Source organism: Saimiri boliviensis, chromosome 5 (genome assembly GCF_048565385.1).
Source record: "Saimiri boliviensis isolate mSaiBol1 chromosome 5, mSaiBol1.pri, whole genome shotgun sequence".
NCBI classification, from domain to species: Eukaryota; Metazoa; Chordata; class Mammalia; order Primates; family Cebidae; genus Saimiri; species Saimiri boliviensis.
The window spans coordinates 82,177,060-82,198,215 of NC_133453.1; the positions used below are offsets into that span (position 1 = coordinate 82,177,060).

Genomic DNA, 21,156 nt, shown 5'->3' on the forward strand with positions numbered 1-21,156 from the left:
CCTATGACTATGACAAAGATGATCTTAATTACACATGTTGTTTTGAAACTTTAAAAGGTTTTCAAACAGGAGTGACTTTCAAAATAATTTATTTTAAACACTGCTCCTACAAAAATATTGTTGCCCTTGCCGGATTTTGGACATATGATGTTTAAGTATTGCCAAGGATTTGTAAAGGAGTCTCATTTTATACTTCTCTTGTTGTTTAAGAGTTACATGTATTGGAGGACCTAGGAGATACAGCATGAAAACTACGGAAAAACTGAAAAAAGAAGAAAGCTGATCACCAAGCTACTCATCTCCAGGACATTTGGTAGCATCAAAAGGGAAAACCAAGGCAGAAGGCAGCTGTGTAAAATGTCACGAAGTCATAGGTACAAACAAGGTAGAGAACAGGCTTTCTAATTTTGGTATCTTAATTACCTTCTTTACCAAATCAGCTTATTGCTTGAGAGAAACTGCTAACCTTGACATCTTTCCCAAGATTCAATTCTGGAGATGAAGAATGTGTTTTAGTTCTCATTCTCATTCATGTTCTCTGTCTCTCACTCTCTCCTCACCCCACCCCCCGTTCCTCTTTCTCTCCCTCTTGACTTTGGCACAGGGAGAAGGTAAGATTTAAGTTATTCACTACACTACATGTTTATGGATTTCCTAACACTATGCAAAATAAAATTAGCAGCATATATGCTAATAATTCCTAACCTTTCTGAATAACTCAATAATAACCATTATCACTAAAGAGAAAAGAATTGCCCAGAAGCAGCTGAAATATAACAGAGAAGATCGAATGGGAGAAAGACTAGAGAATGCATTACTTAGGCTCCAGTTTTGACTCTGAGAAGAAAGAAAAAAGTTGAGAAGAGAATAGTCATTGGCTGTGTTGTTAAAAGGAACGAGATACCTCTAGGAAGAAAAGGTGCTTACTTTGGGGATAGCCCTGGACAAACTGAGAGTCTCCAAATACCCAAATATTTACTGTAGACAGTAGATTTGGTGGCCACCTGCTAGAGAGATGGTAGAAAATCGAAGAGGGCAGTTCTGAGACTATTCTTATCAACCCCAAGCTCCTACACCAAAGCTTATGACTCTGTATTCTGTTAAAAGTAACTGGGAAAGATGGAGAGAACTTTGAGCATGAATGTAGTAGACCAGCAATGTTCTGGTAAATAGAACAACTGGACCTTGTGAAAAGTATCCAATCCAGTAGCATCTTCCGATTTCTGTGTTATAAATACTCCCAATATGGCCAGTTTCAAGCTACCGATGTGGTGTGATTGAATGCAAAGCTGGCAAGGGTGCACACAGCGGCCCCGGTGAGCTGGTGAGAGCTGTCTGCAGCAGAGCTTTAGGAGCCTCGGTCTCTGGGCCCTGTAGGGGTTGAGGAAAAGTCTTCTTGTATGGAAAGGGGACAGAATGAGAAATCAGATTCATTCTAAAATGCAGGACTTGTAGGAGGCATGTGGCTTCTTTTGTAGCCCACAGCCTGCCCGTATAAGCATTTCTGATAACCAGTGGGGACCAATTCTAGCCTTTAAGCCTTACTTGTGGTGTTGTTGATTGACTGAAGCAAATGATAGCAATGTAACTACAAGAATTTGGTGGCTTCTATATAAAATAACTAATTTGAAATAAATTTTGAAAAAAAAAGGACTCGTCAAGTCCTTACTTACAAGAGATACCCATGTATCTCTCTGAGTGAAGTTTTACATAATCCCGTTGTCACAAACACACTTGAAACTTCCGATTGAGGAAGCTGACAATGAGAATTTTGTGTCCTATTTGATCAAAAGTCAAATTTGTGGTAAAGAAGAGGTACGAATCTTTTGCTTACCAGCTCTGGATGAAAGACTGGTGTTGATTTATGCAGCCATTTTAGCCCTTTGTTTCTGTTATCACAAGGGTGCAGCTCTATGGCTCCTTTATCAGGGATGGGGGCTATACACCATTCTCCAGATTTAATAAGTCTTAACCAGGTGTAATTAAATTGTTGAAGCTGTGAGGGAAATGAATAAAGAGGTCACTTCAGGCAGCAAACAGAGGCAGGGGCTTTGTCAAACATTTTTGTTTGCAATAGTTAAGACTATAAGAACTATGATCTGACATTTTATGTTCAAGTCCCTGGTACTATCATTTGTAATTCTGATAATACAGGCATATTATTTACTCTGTCCAATCTTATTTTTCTAGTTTTTAAGTTGGATAGCAATTGTATCTGTCTCAGAGGGTTGGGGTAATGACTATCAAGTGTTTAGCACACAATAAGCCTTCAATAAGTGTTAGTTACAATAATAAAATTATTTAGTGCAGTTAGTTCTGTCTGCATATGGATGTCATTTCAGTGTTCTGAATCCCAGACAAGTCTGGTGCTCCAAGAATTGGAACGTTCGGGCTACCACATGATTAAGATTCTAAGCCACGGGTGGCTACAGGGAGATAACAGTCACAGCCCTAAATTTCTTGGATGAAGATTTTTATGTGTCCTTGTATAAAATTATCATAAAGGCTTTGTCCAATTGTAGGAAAGGTTAGTCTTTCTTTGCTAACAACATGAGGAATCATAGGTTGTTACCAAGCTGGCCTCTCCCAGTTCATAGAAACTGCTCTTGGAGAAGTTGCCAGTGTCTAAAATAAATACCAATTTAGGTAACGAGACCACGTTTTTAAACCTTAAAAATTTTTCTTCAGTTGTTTACAACCTAGTATTATCTGCCTGGTCAATTTACTCTAATGCTCTGGGTCTGTGGGAAATTTGTTGTTTTGTATTAATAAAAACATATTTGAAAAATAGGCTTCTGGTAAAATCTATCTAAAGCCTTTACCTAATGAATCATTTGTCTTGTAACTGAAGTTTAACTTTGATTATCAGTTTAGATCAAAGCCACCATGTGGGACCTTGTCACTCGAAGGGTGGTCCTTGGGCCACCATCTGCATCACCTGAGAGCTAGTTAGAAGTGCTGAGTCTCTGCTGCATCACAGACCTACCGGTTCAGAACCTACAGTGTAACAACGTCCCCAGGTGATTTGTGTGAACGTTAACATGTAGGAGGCATGGAAGCATGGCATAATATAAGGAAGCTATGTGCCACTAAGAGAAGCCAGATATTACCTTGAAAAAATAGATCTCAACTGCTTTAAGGTTCATAACTAAGGAGACTTTTGAGGTGAGGTAAGTGATAGAGCTTGATGATTCAATCTAAGGGTCTTATTCCTTTTGAGCCTTTTTGGATGAATGTTGTAGTCACTATCTTGGTATTAAGCCTCATTAATTCTCCCTAAAATGAGCTAACTTCCTCCACTTTTTAAAAACTTTTTATTACCTAAGCAAACCACGAGAGGCAGAAGCTAAAAATGAGCAACAAGACTAAAAGGGAGCTGGGGCTTTGTGTGGAGTGAAGGCTGCATCACTTATGCTTTTGCCTCCCAGCATCCAATTGAGAAAGACTCAGCGGTCATCAAGAATAGAACTTGGGTTTTCAGAAAAAAATACTGGTTAGTCCAGCACAAAAAGTCCCTGCAATTAGGATTCAAACAACAACAACAACAAAAAAACTTAATACTTTCATATAATGTGAACAAATTGTGGTTCTGTTTTTATAATTTATGACTTTATTTCCTCTTTGTTAGTAAGTGAAATTTATTTCTTTCAATGGGTTTTAACACTTTTCCACTTCCTTTTGACTCCTCTCTTTCCTAATTAAGGAAGAGTAGCCTTGGCTTCCAGTTTACAATCCACAGCTAACTACAGCAACAGAGATACCTTTTCTTCTAGTAGCAGCTTTGCGTTAAGAGGTAGAGATGGGATGCACTAACAAATATAAACAGTATCTCAAAGTCAAAGGAAAGATGCAAGACTTGATGAGCCTAGTTATTATTGCAAAATAATTTCTCTACCAAAGAATAATCTGCAATTTTGGGGAACTGATATCTACTCATGAATCCATCTTCCTCTGAGTCCTATTTGCCACTCAAACCAGTCACTGTTTCCACAAACACAGAACTGTTAGGGAACGTATGTTAGAGAGGGAAGTGAAATCACTCAGAGCTCACCTCCAGCACTGTGGAAGGAGTCTCTATTCCCCGCTTCCTGGTCCTACTCCCTCTACTAACCATTTTGCTCTGAGTTTGTGAAGTTTTCCTAGAGGGGTTTCTGCCATGGATCATGGATTTGGTTATTTCCATTACTCCCTTAAAATGCAGGAGAATGAGAGGAAAAAGGAATGGAATCAGAGAATAAGACTGCTTCCTTAGAATGATTATTTAGAAATATGTTCTCTCTTTAGTTCTTTATCTATGTCATGCATTTTTTATGTTTTTATCTTTGCTATTACTACAGAAAACATTTACAGAGCACTGAACATTAGGTATTGTCCTACGTGCTTCATATGAATTACCTACCGCCAGCCTCACGCCGGTTCTAGACGTAGGCATGATTATCACTACCATTTACCCTAAGGTTAAGGAATCTGCAGAAGTTAACACGCTTTTGCTAGTGATGGTGCAGGGACTGGATTCATTCTGGATCCAGTGAGTTGACTTCAGGACCCATACCTTTATTCCCTTAGTCTTTGTGTTAATGGTGGACCCTCTTATTACAAAGAAATTTAGAAAATTATTTTTCTATTGGGCAAAGATGAATTTCTCAGGGGAGCGATGAATGTGTCATACCCTGCACCTATCAGCTACCATGAGAGAGAAAACCACAGTTTAGCATACCTCGTTGCTCCCATCGCAGTCTTCCAGAATGACTGTAGTGTTTCCAATGGAAATGCATTTACCCAAGGCCACGTTAATAAGCTAGGAAGCATAATATAAAACATGAATTTAAAAAACACATTTTAAAGTAGAACAAGACATTCAGACTCATTTAGAAAATACAGAATATAAAACCATAATAAGGTTAAAAGATAGTTAAGAGCTTAGCATCACTTAGCACTATCCAGTTTTATTGGTTGCTATCTCTAACAGAGACGTAATGTAATGTCGTAATAGCACAGCTTCAATCTGTCAACTTAGGCCTGCGATCAGCCAGAGAGCCAACAGGTACAAGCTTTTAATTAACCCTTGCCTAGAATGCTAAATAAAAAATGAGCAAAGGTGGCATGAAAAGAATTATTTTCTTGTCTTAAGTTTATCTAATGTGTATACTAAAAGTCAATGCACACACAAGAGTTATGAGCTATGTTCCCTGACTGACCCCTTCAAGCTTTTTGACTGCTTAAGCACTGAATCATAGATAAATTGAGTCCTTCAAAGAACAGCAGATTCCAGCTGATTCCCTGTCAGAATCTTCTAAATGACTCAAGCGAGCTACAACTCATTATAGGAAAGTCACGAAAGCTAATATAGAGCCAAGCATAAAGGCACTTTCTGGCAGGCCCCCAGGTTTTTAATGCATTTACAAGGTCAAATATGGAGGTAGCTTTCTATAAGTCACCATTTAATGCAGAAGAATGCTGATTTCCTTTCCCCCTTTGACATCATGGGCAGGGCTAATGAGATGATGGGTTAACAGTGCAATTCAGAATTTTCAGACTTCTAGAAGAGCTGTGCAGAGCAGAATCTATATGATATGTCCAGAGAATGCCTCTGGAGCTGGGAGGAGCTGAAGTCTTTGTTGCCAGGGACACTATCTGTGCTCTTCCTGTTCTACAATGCCTACCAAGGAGCTCTAATGCAGGGTGCTGCACTGATGCAGGCTGGATGCTCACAGAGTTGCCAGACTTCGCAAACGGGGGCTCAGTAGTTTGGTCCTCACTTTTGCATGCTTAGTTTAGTGGGCAAGAAAGTAAGGGACATCTTCAGGGATCAGAATATGCAGAAAAAATTAAGAGCTGGAGGGAAACTTGCATGGTTGGCAAGAAAGACTTGCTCCCTAATATGGGTGGATGAAAAACAGAGGCATGGATAAGCCAAAAAGCTGGAATTCTGGTCTTTCACATAGCAGCGGAAAAACAGTTAGACCTTCAATTGAATGCTGCAGTAGGATAAACGATTTGCCCATTATCACAGGGTGACCACAAGGAAGCTGGGTTCCTCTGGAGAATCTGAAACTACACCAACCTTCATTTGGGTTTGAGATGAAGATTTGTACCCCCTGCCTTGGATAGGAACCATCACAGACATAGAAACAAACATTAAAAATAGTCCCAGGTTGGTAACTACTTCTGAGGTGCCTGGTAGAGAAAGATACAAAGCAATAATGGAAGGATGAAATCTCTATCAAAAATCCTCAGAGAAAGTTATATTTGCAATTGAAAATGACAAATACTAGAGGAGGCAGCTCACTATTAGTAAATGTGGGCATCTCAAGGCACAGAAGGGTTCAATACCCCCTAGATCCATCCCCTAAACTTCAGAGAGGAAGGTGAATAGAAAGATATGAAGGTAGAATAATCTCAGGGCTTAACAGAAAAAAAGCATCCTGCAATTGCTCTCTGAACTGTAGCAGAGATAAATATTATATAAGCTCCTGTATTTGTGGATCATGCAGACATATTCTATCTCCAAACAAAGTTGGAAAATTCTGGTTTCCACAGAGCTGAACAGGTGGTTCCACTACAGAACTTCTCAAAATCTTCAAGGTGTTAATGTTCCACTTGCTGCTCAGAATGTTGTTGGAATATTTCTCAAATGTACTTGACCATGGAACCCTGAGGCAGCACAAGTAACATAGGTCAGCACAGTGTTTGGGAACCCCTGTTTAATGGATATCTTTGTGTTTATTTTGTATAATCCCTCCAAGAACTGAAAAGCATTGGAAGGAAAGATAAAACTTTTCTGTTCCTTACATGCCCCTCTCTTGCTTGACCTGAAGATTTTTTTTTTTTTTTTTTTTTTTTTTTTTTTTTTTTTTTTAGGTTCTTCTTAGAATTTACTGAGGAGACTATTTAATTGTGGGTTTTGCCATTAAAGGCACTTTAACACCAGCTGAATACTTTTCTTCATATAGACATCTCTGAAGTGCTTTAGAATTGTTATTCTTTATTTCATTATTAATCATTTTTAGAAATTTTCATTTTTATTTAAAAATAATTGATCCATGTTTTTACTGTAAACCACTTTAATCTTTAAAAAATCAGGTAGTGTATGAATTTTTTTGAAGATTGAAGTGGTTTACAAAATTATCCATGTTGTATTATTTCATTTTCCAATTTAGGAAGTAAACATTCCCCAGTTTATGATAGAATTGTTAAACATTAGGCTATTTGCAAGCAGTTTAATCCAGTGCAAAAATACATTATTGGTGAGATTCTTTTATTAGCTTCAAATATTGTTGGTTCAATAAAAAAATATTTGTTCTTATTATAAAAAACAAAACTTTCACTGGATTTACATTTCTACTTGCGGAAGTTGAAAAAAAGGGAAATGAAGTTATAGACTTCTCACAACCAGTTTAATACAGTGTAAAAAACATTACTGGTGAGATTGTTAGCTTCAAATGTTGTTGGTTCAATAATAAAATATTTGTTCTTATTACAAAACATGCAAAACTCACTGAAGTCCTGTGTGTGGAGGTTTAAAGAAGGAAAACGAAGCAAGTAAGGAAAAGATGTTGTGGAGTTTATTTTCTGTGAACTTTCCAATATTGTCTATTTAAAATAATGTCCTGCTTAATTTGTTCTAAATTACCTGGAGAAAGGCCCTAATTTTTAAAAAAGGTAATAACACTCCCTGCTGGTTGCTTCAGAAGGAAGCAAACTACATCTTCACTGAAATTTGTTTAAGGAAGGCAACAAAGAAAAATAGAAGGAATTTGTTAAAATCATTTTTAAAAAATACATGCTACATTTTGATATATTATAGTGGAGGCATCAGCAGAAGGCTGTTTTATTAGGCGAGATCTTCAGAAATTTTGTAGAAACTCACACAAGTTAAGACACAGTGGAGCTAAAAGGTAGTTTTCTAGTGCCCTCTGGTGGTTAAAGTTTAGTAATACTCTTACTGAAATTCTATGTCGTTGAAATGGGAAAAATTACTATCATGGAAATTCCTCTTTTTTTCTGCTTAGGTGTTGAAATTAAAAATTGTAAATTTATTTTACAGTTATATTTGACATGTTGCTATTTGACTAGTATATATAAATCCAAAGTGTCTGATAAGTTACCAGGTTGAGCCACCTAAAGTAGCTGCTCTTCTATTTGGACCTATAAGGATGGCAATTTTTAAATACAGTACGTTACCTAAAAATGGGTCACATATACTTACTTATCAGTTGAATTTTGTAAAAACAGAACCAGTTTTTGAGACTAGTTTCCTGTCTTTCACACCTTTCCTGGATTTCCCTAATACTTTCAAGAGGAATAGTGTGCTAAGAGCCTTGCTATCAGGAGATTTTTCCAGGCAGAAAGCGTGGTATAATCCACTCTCTAGAAGAAATGAAAAAATTTGGCCTAAAAGAGCAGGATAACCAATGGTCACATTTTAAAAGAATTTATGGAATGAAAAAAAAAAAGGAAACTGAAATAAAACAAAAGAACACTGCGAATAAAGTCAAATTAAATTAGAAATAAAAGATTAGAAATAAGCATGATTGGCAAAGAATTCTAGCGGAAGGCTTGACGAATCATATTTCACCCCACTATGATAGATGTCCTCGTGTCTTACCATCCTCTTCAAATGCACCTTCAAATTAAAGCATGGGTTTGAAATGGCTTTCCCCCCAGTATTTCCTCTTCCTTGATGTTTTCTTACACTTGTACTCTGGCCACCTTATCTGGCTTAGCTTCTTCCCTTTGGATACCTTCCCTCATGCCCTGCAATGTTTTCTGCCATTCTCTGATAATTTCTGTTATTTTAAATACCTCTTTGAAATCTTTACAAACCCTAATTGAATCTTATCATTTTCTTGCTTAACTCTGCTCAATAGCTGCCAACTACATTCAGAAGAAAGAAGGAAGGAAAGAAAGAAAATTCTTACTTTGCTTACAAGAACCTGTGTGATCTGCCTCCTTCCTTCCTCTTCACCTTCACCTGGTGCCATTCTTCCCTCCTTCACACCCTGACAACAACCTTCGTCTTCTTTGCAGTGCTTGGATGGAGAACACTCACTTGTCTTAGGGCTTTATGTGACCTTCACCCTCTGCCTAGCACTCTTCTTTAGAGCTTGGCTGACTGACACTTTGTGTTTTAGGCCTGAGTTACAAAGTCTCCTCCTCAGAGAGGATTTCTCGACCACTCTAACTGAGGATTTATCAATTGCAGCCTGTTCCCTAAATAAGAGCTATTATATTTTGTATTTATACCTTATTTGCTTATTTGTTTATAATCTTCTTCCCTATCCAAATTAAGCTCCACAAGGAAAGGATCAAGTCTACTTTATTCATCACCCTGTAATCTAAGTCTGAAATACTGCCAGATCTATGGATACTCAATAGGTGACTGTTGAGTTAATCAATGAACCTGACCACTTGGTAGCCTTCCTCAAATTTATCTGTATTTAATTCTCAGCCATGCTTTGTCCCATCTATGCTCATACTTGGTGTTTATTTATAATGTAATCACTCATTCTTTCCACACATTTTTGAAAGAGATTTTGTGTTTTGTTTTTATGGAGTAAGATTTTAAATTGCCACTTGAACTTACCACACCACTAGCTCTCACAATGGGAGCCTTTAAGTCAGGAAAGACATTCTCCAAGTACCATTTGAAACTTTTGCACCTCAGTTTCTTTCGCAGCTCCCTTTGCTGGGTGAGGTTGCCAACATCTAACCCCTGGTTGATGAGGTGGTCTCCATGGCCGTAGAACAGCTCCTTATACTCATCCAGCCAGACCTCAGCAACCCGCACCAAGTTCCGCTCCACCGTCTTCATCCGGTCTTTGGGGAAGGAATATGGATTGTCATTTCTGAATATATGGCCCACTCGGGAGCAGGGAATGATCTCAATTTCACCACCACACATCCATACCTGGAACAATTTGATGATAAACATCAATTATCAAATGATTATCGACAAATCATGAGCACTTAACAATGACAAGCAACCACCTGGCTGGCAACCTTGTTTCCCCTTTTCTGAAGTAATACACAACTTCAAAAACACATTTGCAATAGAAAATCAAACTCGACAGGTTTATTTAATTGTGTGTATTGCTATGGATCATTTTAGAATTAGTAAAATGCAATTTCTTTCCTTTCCTAACCTGCAATGTAAGTTCTTTTTTTTTAATTTCTAAATAAATTTTCACAGAATCCCATTTTGTAAAATATGAGTTCTTGTTTTGGTTGAAGCAGGGAAAGAAGTGTGGATGTCCATTTGTTCGCATTCCTCTACTCTTATTTTGGGAAGAACCAAAAAGCTTGTGATACGCAATTGATCTGCAGCTCCAAAATTACACCCTTTTATATGCAGACCACCCACCCAATAGGAAAGCAATTGCTTTTTGGACACGCTTCACTACTGCTGTTGCCAAGGCTTTCTCAGAAGTTAATCAATGATCGTATAAAAGATTGCATAAAGTGTCCAAAGAAGCTGTACAATGAGGTACACCTGACCTGTTGGTGGCCTGCTTTCGAGTACTTTTATGTCCTTCTGTCATTTGTGTCCTCCGCAATGATCCATTACACACTGAGTCTGTTCCTTCCAACATACTAGACAGATCTTCCAGGAGAGTTATTTTGTATCACGTATGACATCCAGAGCATTTACTGAGTGGCAGAAAGTCATTTCCCCCATATTTACAAGCAGAAATGGTGTTGTGAAATATTAAGGAATGCCAATAAATTTCATGACAGCAATTGATTCTTTCAAGTTCAATCTGAGATATGAAAGAATTAATCCGGAGACCCTAAAATTTCTGTGAAATTTCCTCTCAGTGGCAGTCACATATCTGATTATAGGAGTAAAATGAAACCATTTAAAATTGATAAACTTATTATTGTAAAGAAAATTAGGGAAACACCTGGTAATACCTTGAATGAGAGCTCCATATTTTCCCCACCCCAAACATCAAGGCCAGGGTCGTATGTTCCAAGTTCAAAAAAGTAACTTTTGTCAATAGAAAATAATCCACCAGCCATGACGGGGCACCTACAAAAAGAAAAGTTTTTAAAACTTGCATCTCGTGAAAACTCGACTTTTAGAGTTGTTCCTCTATACATTTGCATTGGCGGTAGGAAGCTTTCAGAATAGCTGCCCAGTGCAGGGAAGCCCTGGGACGGAGTCACAAATAAGGCTTAAGTGATGGGATCCCTAGGTCATGGTGGTAGAGCTTGATTAGGTTCAGCAAAGATGCATCCTGGAGCCAGTATTCTTATTTGTCCTTTATACTGTGACACAAACTCCCCAGGAATGTTTGTTTGTTAGTTTGAGACAGTCTCGCTCTGTCGCAGAGGCTGGAGTGCAGTGGCTTGATCTCAGCTTACTGCAACCCTTCCTGGGAAATTACTTAACTCTTTTAAGTCTCAATTTGCTCATCTCTTTAAGGTGAATATTTCTACCTGCCTCCTAGAGTTATGAAGAGAGTTAAGTGCCTGCCACAGAGTGCTTAATAAATGGTAGAACCTTCACGTCTTTGCTTGGTGGAATAATTCTGAAGGCATCACACCTGGCAAGGAAGGCAGCGTGATTGATTGAGGGGTAAGTTTGGGGAAAGCATGCTGCAAAGCACAGTCTGGACCTGGCTTTCTCTTGGGCCTGGCTTGCTTGTGTATGCTCAAGTGGAGGTCACTCCAACAGGGAATGCTTTACGCCACCTGCTGCTCTTCCTGTGGCTGGCTGAATGCCTGCTCAGTTAGCTAGATTCCGAAGAAGTAATGGGGAGCCTCCACTTCAGCTTCAGGTCTGAGCTGTGTTCTTTAATGCAGTTTCTTGGGAATAAAAACCCAGACTTGAATTCATATCTAGCTTCTGAGTCAATTTTTAAATTTATTCATAGACCGGCACTTTTCTCATGGAGGGGGTAGGATTAGTCTATAAAAGAAAATCCTAACCATTGCTATTGTTAGAATGATATTTCTATTACTATTATTGACTTTTAATTTGCACTTACGGTTACTTTAATATGGCATGTGTTTATATAGTATGTATGCAGCATATTTTGCTAGTTTGTGTTTCTTAGGTTGCAAATCCTAGGAGACAGGATAGCATTAGTAAATTTTTCTGCGTTCAAGTCTGAGTAGGGTACAAATGACCAGTGAAGAACGAGTTTTGGGAACAAATTTTTCAGGAATACTGTGTTTGCTTTGGTAATCTATTGACTAGAACTGTGATTCCTGATTTCTATAGCATAACAAGGTGCAGCTGTTTTGTAGAATTGTTTTTTTATGCCTTTACAAAGAGATACATGACTACTTTCTAGTCTTAAATTTCATACACTTACCTTATTACATCAGTTTCTTTAATTCTGTTTTTTGCAATGACATCTGGAGGAATTGTTCTCCAACCAAAGTTCATGGGCCACACAAAGATGCCTCTTTGAAAGTTGTCCACTGTCATATAACTAATCCAGGAAAAAAAAAACAAAATGTTACCTGGGATTTTATATATATATATATATACACACACACACACACAAACACACACACACACATGCACACATACATATTTTTTATATACTTTATCAATTTAGCTTCACGATGTATTCAAATGAATGAAACAAGTGCTTATGATGATTTAAGATCACTACTTTTTATTAATAGTTGAAGAAAGTTTACAAGTACTATTTGCATTAGTGACGAATTGGCTTGATTGTTTGTGCTTAACTTATACTTTTCTTTTGATAACATCCTGGTCAGTTTTGAAGAAAAAATATGGGAGCAACTTAGATGCACATACATGTTTCCCACAGAAATAAGAACTAAACTTGAGGTAAATAAATGTTTTGGGGTTCAGCTAAATATAAAGGGGAAAAAATAGATAATGAGTATTAGGATTTATTGGTATTTGGAGTTAAGAATTTGTAGTGACCAAATAGATTATTGCATCAGCATACTCTAATCCCAAGATATTGATCATGTTTTTCCATTTATTTAAGTAGATAAACTGTATATGTCTTGGATTTTAAAAATCTAAGTTTATCTACTTAAATAAATGGAAAATATTAGGCATATACTCAGCACTTTCTGCTGCATGTGATTAAAGATGTGCTTAGAAGTATCTTGTAGAATGTGTCAATATTACCTCATATCTTTATCATTGATGACTTCAATTACTGGACAGGCCACTTTCTTTCTACTTAAATAAACTCTTTCTAGAAGAGGTTCCAGCCAACCAACATTACATTCCACGTGAGAATCTAAAAATGTCAACACGTCACCTAGAGAGCCAAAAACACACAAAAAACCCCTTGAAAACACAATATATTGAATGTATGTACTTCATGTTCAAAGGTATTGATGATTGCTCTAGAAATGTGGCTGTAAAGGCAATTATCTTTTTTTTTTTACTGAATTTGTGATCACTGTAATTTCATTTCATAATGAAATGAGAGTAACTTTGCTCCTAGGAGTCCTGTGGTGTAAACATAATTCATTTTTGGAAAATATTGATAAACCACTTAGAATGGGTAACAAGAATCTGAAAAGAATACTTGGTACTAAAGGTAGTTGCTAAGTCCCCTCTAAGAGAGTGTGCCCATTAACGCTGGGGGTACAGGATTTGGGACTTTGTGGTTTTTTTGGGAAAAAAGAGAGAAAAATAGAAAAAGAACAAAAGAAAGAGAGAAAGAAAGAAAATGAAAGAGAAAGAAAGAGGAAGAGAAAGAGGGAGAGAGAATGGGAGTCTTGCTTCATTGCCCAGGTAGAATGCAGTCTAAAAATGGGTATTAAAAACCTCTTTAGTGCCAATAATTGTGCTTAACAATGCAGACAGGAAGGAATAAGGGAGGAAAATAAACAAGCAGCCAACCAATAGTTCATTTAAACCTATGAAATGCTGTGCAGTTACTGAGGAGTGATTTACTTCCAATTAGGTAGTCACTTTTAGGGTAGGTGTGATGTGGTACTGAGAAGAATGTATGTTTTGTGGATTTGGGGTGGAGAGTTCTGTAAATGTTTATTAAGTTTACTTGTTCCAGGTCTGAGTTCAAGTCCTGGATATCCTTGTTAATTTTCTGTCTCGTTGATCTGTCTAATATTGACAATGTGATTTCAAAGTCTCCAACTATTACTGTGTGGGAGTCTAAGTCTCTTTATAAGTCATTAAGAACTTGCCTTATGTATCTGGGTGCTCCTGTATTGGGTGCATATATATTTAGGATTGCTAGCTCTTCTCGTTACATTGATCCTTTTACCATTATGTAATGTCCTCCTTTGCCTCTTTTGATCTTTGTTACTTTAAAGTCTATTTTATCAGAGGTGAGAATTGCAACCCCTGCTTTTCTTTTTCTTTTTTTTCTTTTTCTTTCTTTCTTTTTTTTTCTTTTTTTTTTTTTTTTTTTGCTCTCCATTTGGTTGGTAAATCTTCTTCCATCCCTTTGTTTTGAGTCTGTGTGTATCCTTGCACGTGAGATGGGTCTGGATGCAGCATACCGATGGGTTTTGGCTTTTTATCCAATTTGCCTGTCTGTGTCTTTTGATTGGGGCATTTAGTCAATTTAAATTTAAGATTAATAATAATATATGTGAGTTTAATACTGCCATTTGATGCTAGCTGGATGTTTTGCCCATTAGTTGATGTAGATTCTTCATTATGTTGATGCTCTTTACCTTTTGGTATATTTTTGGAATGGCTGTTACTGGTTGTTCCTTTCAATGCATAGTGCTTCTTTCAGAAGCTCTTGTAAAGCAGGCCTGGTGGTGATGAAATCTCTGAGTACTTATTTGTTCACAAAAGACTGTTTGTAAGAAGCAGAGAGACAGAGATGACAAGTTTGGCCTTAGGAATGATTAAGAGGAAAAATTACTTCACATAATAGGGATGAAGTAAACTAAAGTGGGCAAAACGGCAAGGCTAGGAGGTACTGTGAGAAGAGTTACAGGAGATGGGAGTGGGGAATGCGAGGTTGCTGATGAATCAGTATGGAGTTGGATTTTTGCAAGGTAAAAAGAGTTGTGGAGACTGCACAGCAGTGTGAATGTGTGTAATACTATGGACCTATACATTTTAAAATGGTTAAAATGGTACATTTTTATATTCTATGTTTTTATACAATTTAAAAAAGACTTAGAGGCGGTTAAAAAAAAAAAAAGGAAAAGAAACTTGGAAGACAGAAGTAGTTTTAAGAACTCTTTTTTTTTTCCTGTTAGTTGTGTGAAGTAACACTCTCTCCCTCCCCACTGAAACTACAGTAGCATCTACATCGCTCCAGAGGATCTCGTAGAAGTGAAGTGTGTGTGTGTGTGTGTGTGTTTGTGTTATGATGTATGTGTGTGAAAGAGTAACAACCCAGGAAATAAGCTCCTGGTCCAGATCCCATGTGTGATCTTTCAGTCCTAATCACAGGTAATACAAAGGCTCTACCTAGCAGGCCTCATGGGGGAACCCTGCTTTCTCACTCTGGTGTCCAGCCAGTGTGTTGAAGTCTCTGAAGGGAGTTGCGGTCCAGGACTCACACCCTCTCCTTGGCTGCAGGACTTGCTCTTCTGCCTGTCTTCATTTCTAACACAGGTGCCTCCATTCACACCAAAACCTCTGCCAGGACCACCTAATTGGAGGTGGAATGGGTCTTGAAGACACTTTGTTTCACTCGGACTCAGTATTCAGTGCTTTTCTACTCCTAGCTTTTCCCTTTCTTACTCTGGATCCCAGGGCCCTGCAACAGAAGGAGCCTTTTGTGCTGGGATCCTTGGGCAGGCAGTGAAATGCTCCTCTTGTCTGCTCTGCTCTGATCCACCACTCAGCCACATTCCAGGGGAAAAATAGAATATGGAAGGAGCTGGTGCCTTCTCCTCTTCAGCCTCCTGCTGATACTGCTGCAGTAAGGGATTAAGGCTTGACTATTGCTTTCATTTTGGTTTATCATTTTAATTGACTATGATACCTGGATACTCAGCTCAGCTCTTGACACTCCTTTAAGAGCAGCGTCATCTATTAGATGCTTATTCTACGCCAGCCTCTGTTTTAAACATTCTTCATGGATGTTTTATGTAGTGCTAACAACAACCCTGCCATCTAGAACTAGTTTTCATTCCCATTTAAGAAACAAGGAAGCTAAAGAACCTAGCTAACTTTTCTATGGTTGCACAGCTAATAAACGACAATGTGATATTAGAAGATAAGTAGCTCATTCCATGGATTACATTTCTTAAAAAATACCAGAAAGAGGCACAGCTTTGAGAACGGGAAGGCTTAGAGAACGAAATGGGGATAGTTATCTGGATGATAGATATTTCATTATCACTGAAATCTGCAAACTGCATCTCAATTAATGGAATTTAGCATCACATTAATTGCTTAGCTGACAATGGCATTTTTGCAGGAGGGTAAGGTATTGGTGTGGAGCGTTCTAGAGGAGTCTGTGCAAGGCTAAAGTGCCTCACTCCCATATAGTCTTCTGTTGTTGGAGACAGCAGTTTCATCTCCCGACCAGGCTGGAGGGGTCCTATTCTCAGGGCATTAAAGCTTGTTTGACAATGATAGGGTATTGTTCCCTGCACGGTCTGAATGTATTGTCAATTCAAAATTCATATTTCGAAACCTAACCCCATGATAAAATCATGAGGGTGGAGCCTTCTTAAATAGGATTAGTGCCCATATGAAAGAGGCTGGAGGGCATTTGTGAGCCCCTTTTGCCCTTCCATCATGTAAGGTCACAGCAACAAGGTGCTGCCTTTGAGCAGTGAGCTGTCACTAGACACCAAATCTGGTAGTGCCTTAATCTTGGAATTCCCAGCCTCCAAAACTGTAAGCAACAAATATATGCTATTTATAAATTATCTAGTCTAAGGTATTTTGTTATAGCAGCCCAAAAAAACTAAGCCATCTCCTTAGGGTGTCCTTTGGGGATGGTACCTTTGGGACAACTCTCTCCCTTGTCATGGGAAGATTTACAGGGTCATCTAGGTGTATGAAGCGTGGCCTGCTGAAGACCACTTGACTTGTGGTATACAATGCATTAAAAAAAGATTCCTACTTGTGATCCATGCGGACCTAGAGTTTAAAAAGCAGTCTTTACTGCACCATCTGTCCCTATCCTCATAGCAGCCTTATGAAGTCAAAGGGGCCTGGATTATCTTTCTCCGTCCCCAGTGGCAGCAGGATGGGTCCCCAAACCTGCATTCACTTCCCACCTGGCCCAGATCACTATGAAAATTCTCATTCATTTGCTGCCAGGACCTAAGGGAAGCAGCATCTGCTCAAAACATAGTCTGGAATTTTACATTGTTTTATTTCGGGGAAGAGGAGAATCCTCCTATGCATGCATGCTTTTGCTCTACTTTCAGACATTTTGTTTTAAAGTAAAATCTTAGGCCTATGTTGGATGAGAAATCAGGAGCTCTCTGTGTAGCCGACTCTTGGTGGGATTTCCGATTGTGGTGGTTATTGTCTGTGGACATTGTACATGCTGTTCCTGATCCTGTGAGGCTAAGAGGCATAGCGAAATGAACATAGCATTGAAATTCATACATCTGCCTTCTATCCAAGCTCTGCTTTTCCTAGACAGGTTAGATAAGTTACTTAACCTTTTAGAGCTTTGTCCTACGAAGGTATTTCTAAGATCTACCTGATACCTAAATTCTTCAAAAATGGCCAGTACCATTTACTGGCAGAATAATCAATCCAATCATTTAAAATTTTTAAATTGGCACATAGTAATTGTATATATTTATGGGGTACAGAATGATATTTGATACATAAAATGTGTAGTGATCAAATCAGGGTAATTAGCATATCAACCACCTCAAACATTTATCATTTATTTGTGTTGGGAACATTCAAACTCCTCTCTGATAGTTACTTGAAAATATATAATAAATTATTGTTAACTATAATGACCCTATAGTGCTATAGAACACTAGATTTGGAAAGTGTAGGGAAGAGGAGATATAGGGAGAGGTTAGTTAGAGAATATGAATAGGATTTTCTGTTTTCTAAGCATAGGCCCCAATAATATTGGATGGGTTTCATTTGTAACTTAGACATTTTGGGGATGGGGCTAACCTAAAGCTGTTCAATGTGCCAAACAATTCTGGGTCCTTGTTGAGCATGGACCCCCACTTATATCCAGTGTACCAGCCTGGAATATTGCTGCAGTACCGTTAATGCTGGATTGATATGTCTAGGATTCCTTGAGGGATGCGGGTTTGGGTTGCCATTTAATTTTACATAATGCCTCCTAAGTAATGCTAAGAAAACAATTTTTGCCTACAGCAGACACAAGTTATAAAAGTTTGCAGAAAGATGTCCACTGTTGCTTTTAGGAGGCCTTGGAGTTTGCTAGAAGTTAGATGTCACTTGTCCAGTTACTTAAAGTTAGCCAAGGGATTATTTAGAATGCTCACAGAAATGTCAGGAATTTTGCTACATGCCATATCATGAGGGAAATGAAAATCTAGTCTTTGACTCTCACTAGTCAAACTGTCTGATGGTAATTCCTCTGGGCAGGGCAGTAAATCACTTGGTCTGTTCCATGCTAGGAAGGGCTGCAGATAATCTACTTGCTCCCCGATGTCTCACTTACTCTATCTTTTTAATTCTGTTGGCTTGATATTGTGAGCAATTCTTAGAGATCCATTGCCCCTAGCCTACCTGTCAAATTTTGAAATCCTGCTTGGGCCTCTCAACCTCCTCATTCATAGCAAGCAACTGACTGGACCTAATCTTTTTGCCTGAATTAGATTCAGATGAAGAACTAACATGCCCTGGAAACTGAATGCATAGCAAGCATTGCTAACAGTAAGGTAGATCACTGCTTGGCCCCTTGTTACTTTGTAGATGATTGCGGGCTTTCAGAGAGCCTCTTGCAGACTTTCAGAGAGCCTCATAATACCCTGGGACCAAAACAGGCCACCTGAATTCTATTTCTGCATGTCTTTGGATCTCTGGATCTCATCTTTGCCTGTTATTTCCCTTTTCTATGGGTCCTAAAGGGCAAATCTCTAGGGAACAGTATCTGTCAAGGCCTGTCAGATTCTGAACTCAGAGTCATATCTTTAAACCCTTTGTTTGGCTGAGGCATCCTAGAGAAAATGTTTGTCTCCTGTCTTTGCTGACCTCTAATTTACAGGGACTCTTCAGAAGGCCCTTAGTCTCTGACCTATCTCTACTCTTGAGAGCTGTGGAACACCCAGGGTAGTCTGAGAGTACCCACCACACCTGCCATTTCTTCTCAATGCGTCTCTGAATTACATTCTCTTCTAAAGCTGATCCTGCATTCCCTTGAATTTCCCACAGGGGTCAGGTGTACTTTTCGGCATTTGATATATCCTTAGGCAAAGCTGTTGAGACACACATTTCTCTTCTTTCCAAATTCTCAGGCACCCAGCCTCCACTAATGCTGCTTAAAGTGCAGGCCACAGACCCTGCTGTCTACAGAGAGATAACAATAGAAATTGAGAACATATATTTTGAAACTTTATAGCAATTTGCAAAATTAATTAATTTATTATTTGTTTACTGTCTTTATATACATGTAGATACATATGCACATATATTTTATATATAATAAAAATGGGTTTGTGTTTTATATATTTACTTTCCTTTTTAGATAATTAATATTTATTATAATTTACAAAGGGTTAGGCCAATAAAAAAGAAAAAAAAGTCCTTTTCAGATAGTTTGGAAAGCTTCTCTCTACTAGGTAGTGGCAAGCAATTAAAATACACCTAGCTGGGATTTTCCAAACTGAGAGTTGTAGACTCCCTTAGTGAATCAATCACTAAATCAATTTATTGGGATTGGCCAGGATCTAAAAAATAAATAACATAGAAAAGAAGATATTAGAATCTATTGCACATGTTATTTGATAGAATGTGATTACACATGTACTGAGTTGTGATTAAAAATTTATTTCTACACAAGCCATTGTCAAAATGGTTTGAAAGTTATTGCACCAAAACTGAGCTAATATTCTCAAGGGTGTTAATGAATCTAAATTTACATTCAGATTTTCTAAATTCAAAGAAATTACTTTATGGATGTAACTGCAGGTACTTGAGCAAACAGTTGCAACTGTTTTAATCAAGCTCATAATACCCCTTCTAAGACACTCCACCTATGTCATCTAATAGTTTGGACTATGCTGGAGGCCACTACGAGAATACTTCATGCTCCATGCAGGTAGAGATAATATTTTTAAAAATAAGTAACCCATATTTGGTCCTGTATTCTACTTTCTGCATATAGATGTCTAATCTTCATCTCAAATTTATACAGACAAAATCAAAACTTAACTGCAATTCCAAACGTGCTCCTCCAGTTTTAAGCCTACCACCCACCAAGTTATTTTTCAGATTCCAGTCCTAGGGTTTTTTTCTGATTCTTCTCATTCTTATTCTCTTCACATCTTATCTGATGGCAAGTCTGTAGGTTCTATGTCCACAATCTATGACGAACCTGATCACTTCTCCCATTTACGCTGGCACCTCCCTGGTACTTGAACAACTATAATGGCATCCTAACTGGCCTCCCCACTTCCTTTTTGATCTTCCTAATATCCATTCTCTACATAGTGGCCAGAATAAGCTTTCAAAATGCTCATCAGACAACTTTGCTCCCATTTTAATATTCTTCATTGATTTCACCTGATACTGAGAATAATGCCTACGATCTTTAAGTGATGCACAAAACTTTAGAAAATCTTGGTTATTTTCCTTGTTCCCCAAATGAATCTTATGACTTTCCCCCGTGGTCAGCACCCATGAGTCAAAATGAACTTATTTCTTTACATTGAGTATGCCAAGCTCATTTCTGTATTAGGACATTTGTACTTCTTTTTCCATGTACTTGGGAATATTCTTCATTCAGACCTCAGCTCAAAAATCACCTACTCAAACTATTTCTTGAGTATCCTATTTTTACATCATTTATAAATAATTACTTTCCAAAGGAAATTAAGCATGGAATGCCATTAAATTTTTCTGAATGTAGTCTCTTATCAAGAATCTTAGTTGTCACTGCAATGCCAATTTTGGTGTGATGTATTTGCTGCTCACTAAAAATTTCCTCTACAAAGAGAAGACATTTGTTAGCAAGCCAATGGAATCAGAAGAGCTTCCAATATGGGGTCTAGTTACAAGAAAATTAAACACAGGTTAAGTAGATAATTTCCCAT

General features: G+C 38.0%; 1 protein-coding gene across 3 annotated transcripts in view; it reads right to left on the minus strand.

The window, feature by feature from the left end:
• GALNT5 (polypeptide N-acetylgalactosaminyltransferase 5) overlaps positions 1–21,156 on the minus strand; it is a 53,628-nt gene that overhangs the window by 7,683 nt on the left and 24,789 nt on the right. For 2 of the 3 annotated variants that reach the window (XM_003921963.4, XM_074399664.1), the window contains exons 4-9: positions 13,124–13,259; positions 12,324–12,443; positions 10,915–11,032; positions 9,587–9,910; positions 4,718–4,798; positions 1,835–1,996 (exon numbers count right to left, since the gene is read on the minus strand). In XM_003921963.4, the coding sequence (XP_003922012.3) occupies positions 1,835–1,996; positions 4,718–4,798; positions 9,587–9,910; positions 10,915–11,032; positions 12,324–12,443; positions 13,124–13,259 (941 nt within the window). The remainder of the gene's footprint in view (positions 1–1,834; positions 1,997–4,717; positions 4,799–9,586; positions 9,911–10,914; positions 11,033–12,323; positions 12,444–13,123; positions 13,260–21,156) is intronic. The other variant, XM_074399663.1, reaches the window with a different exon arrangement.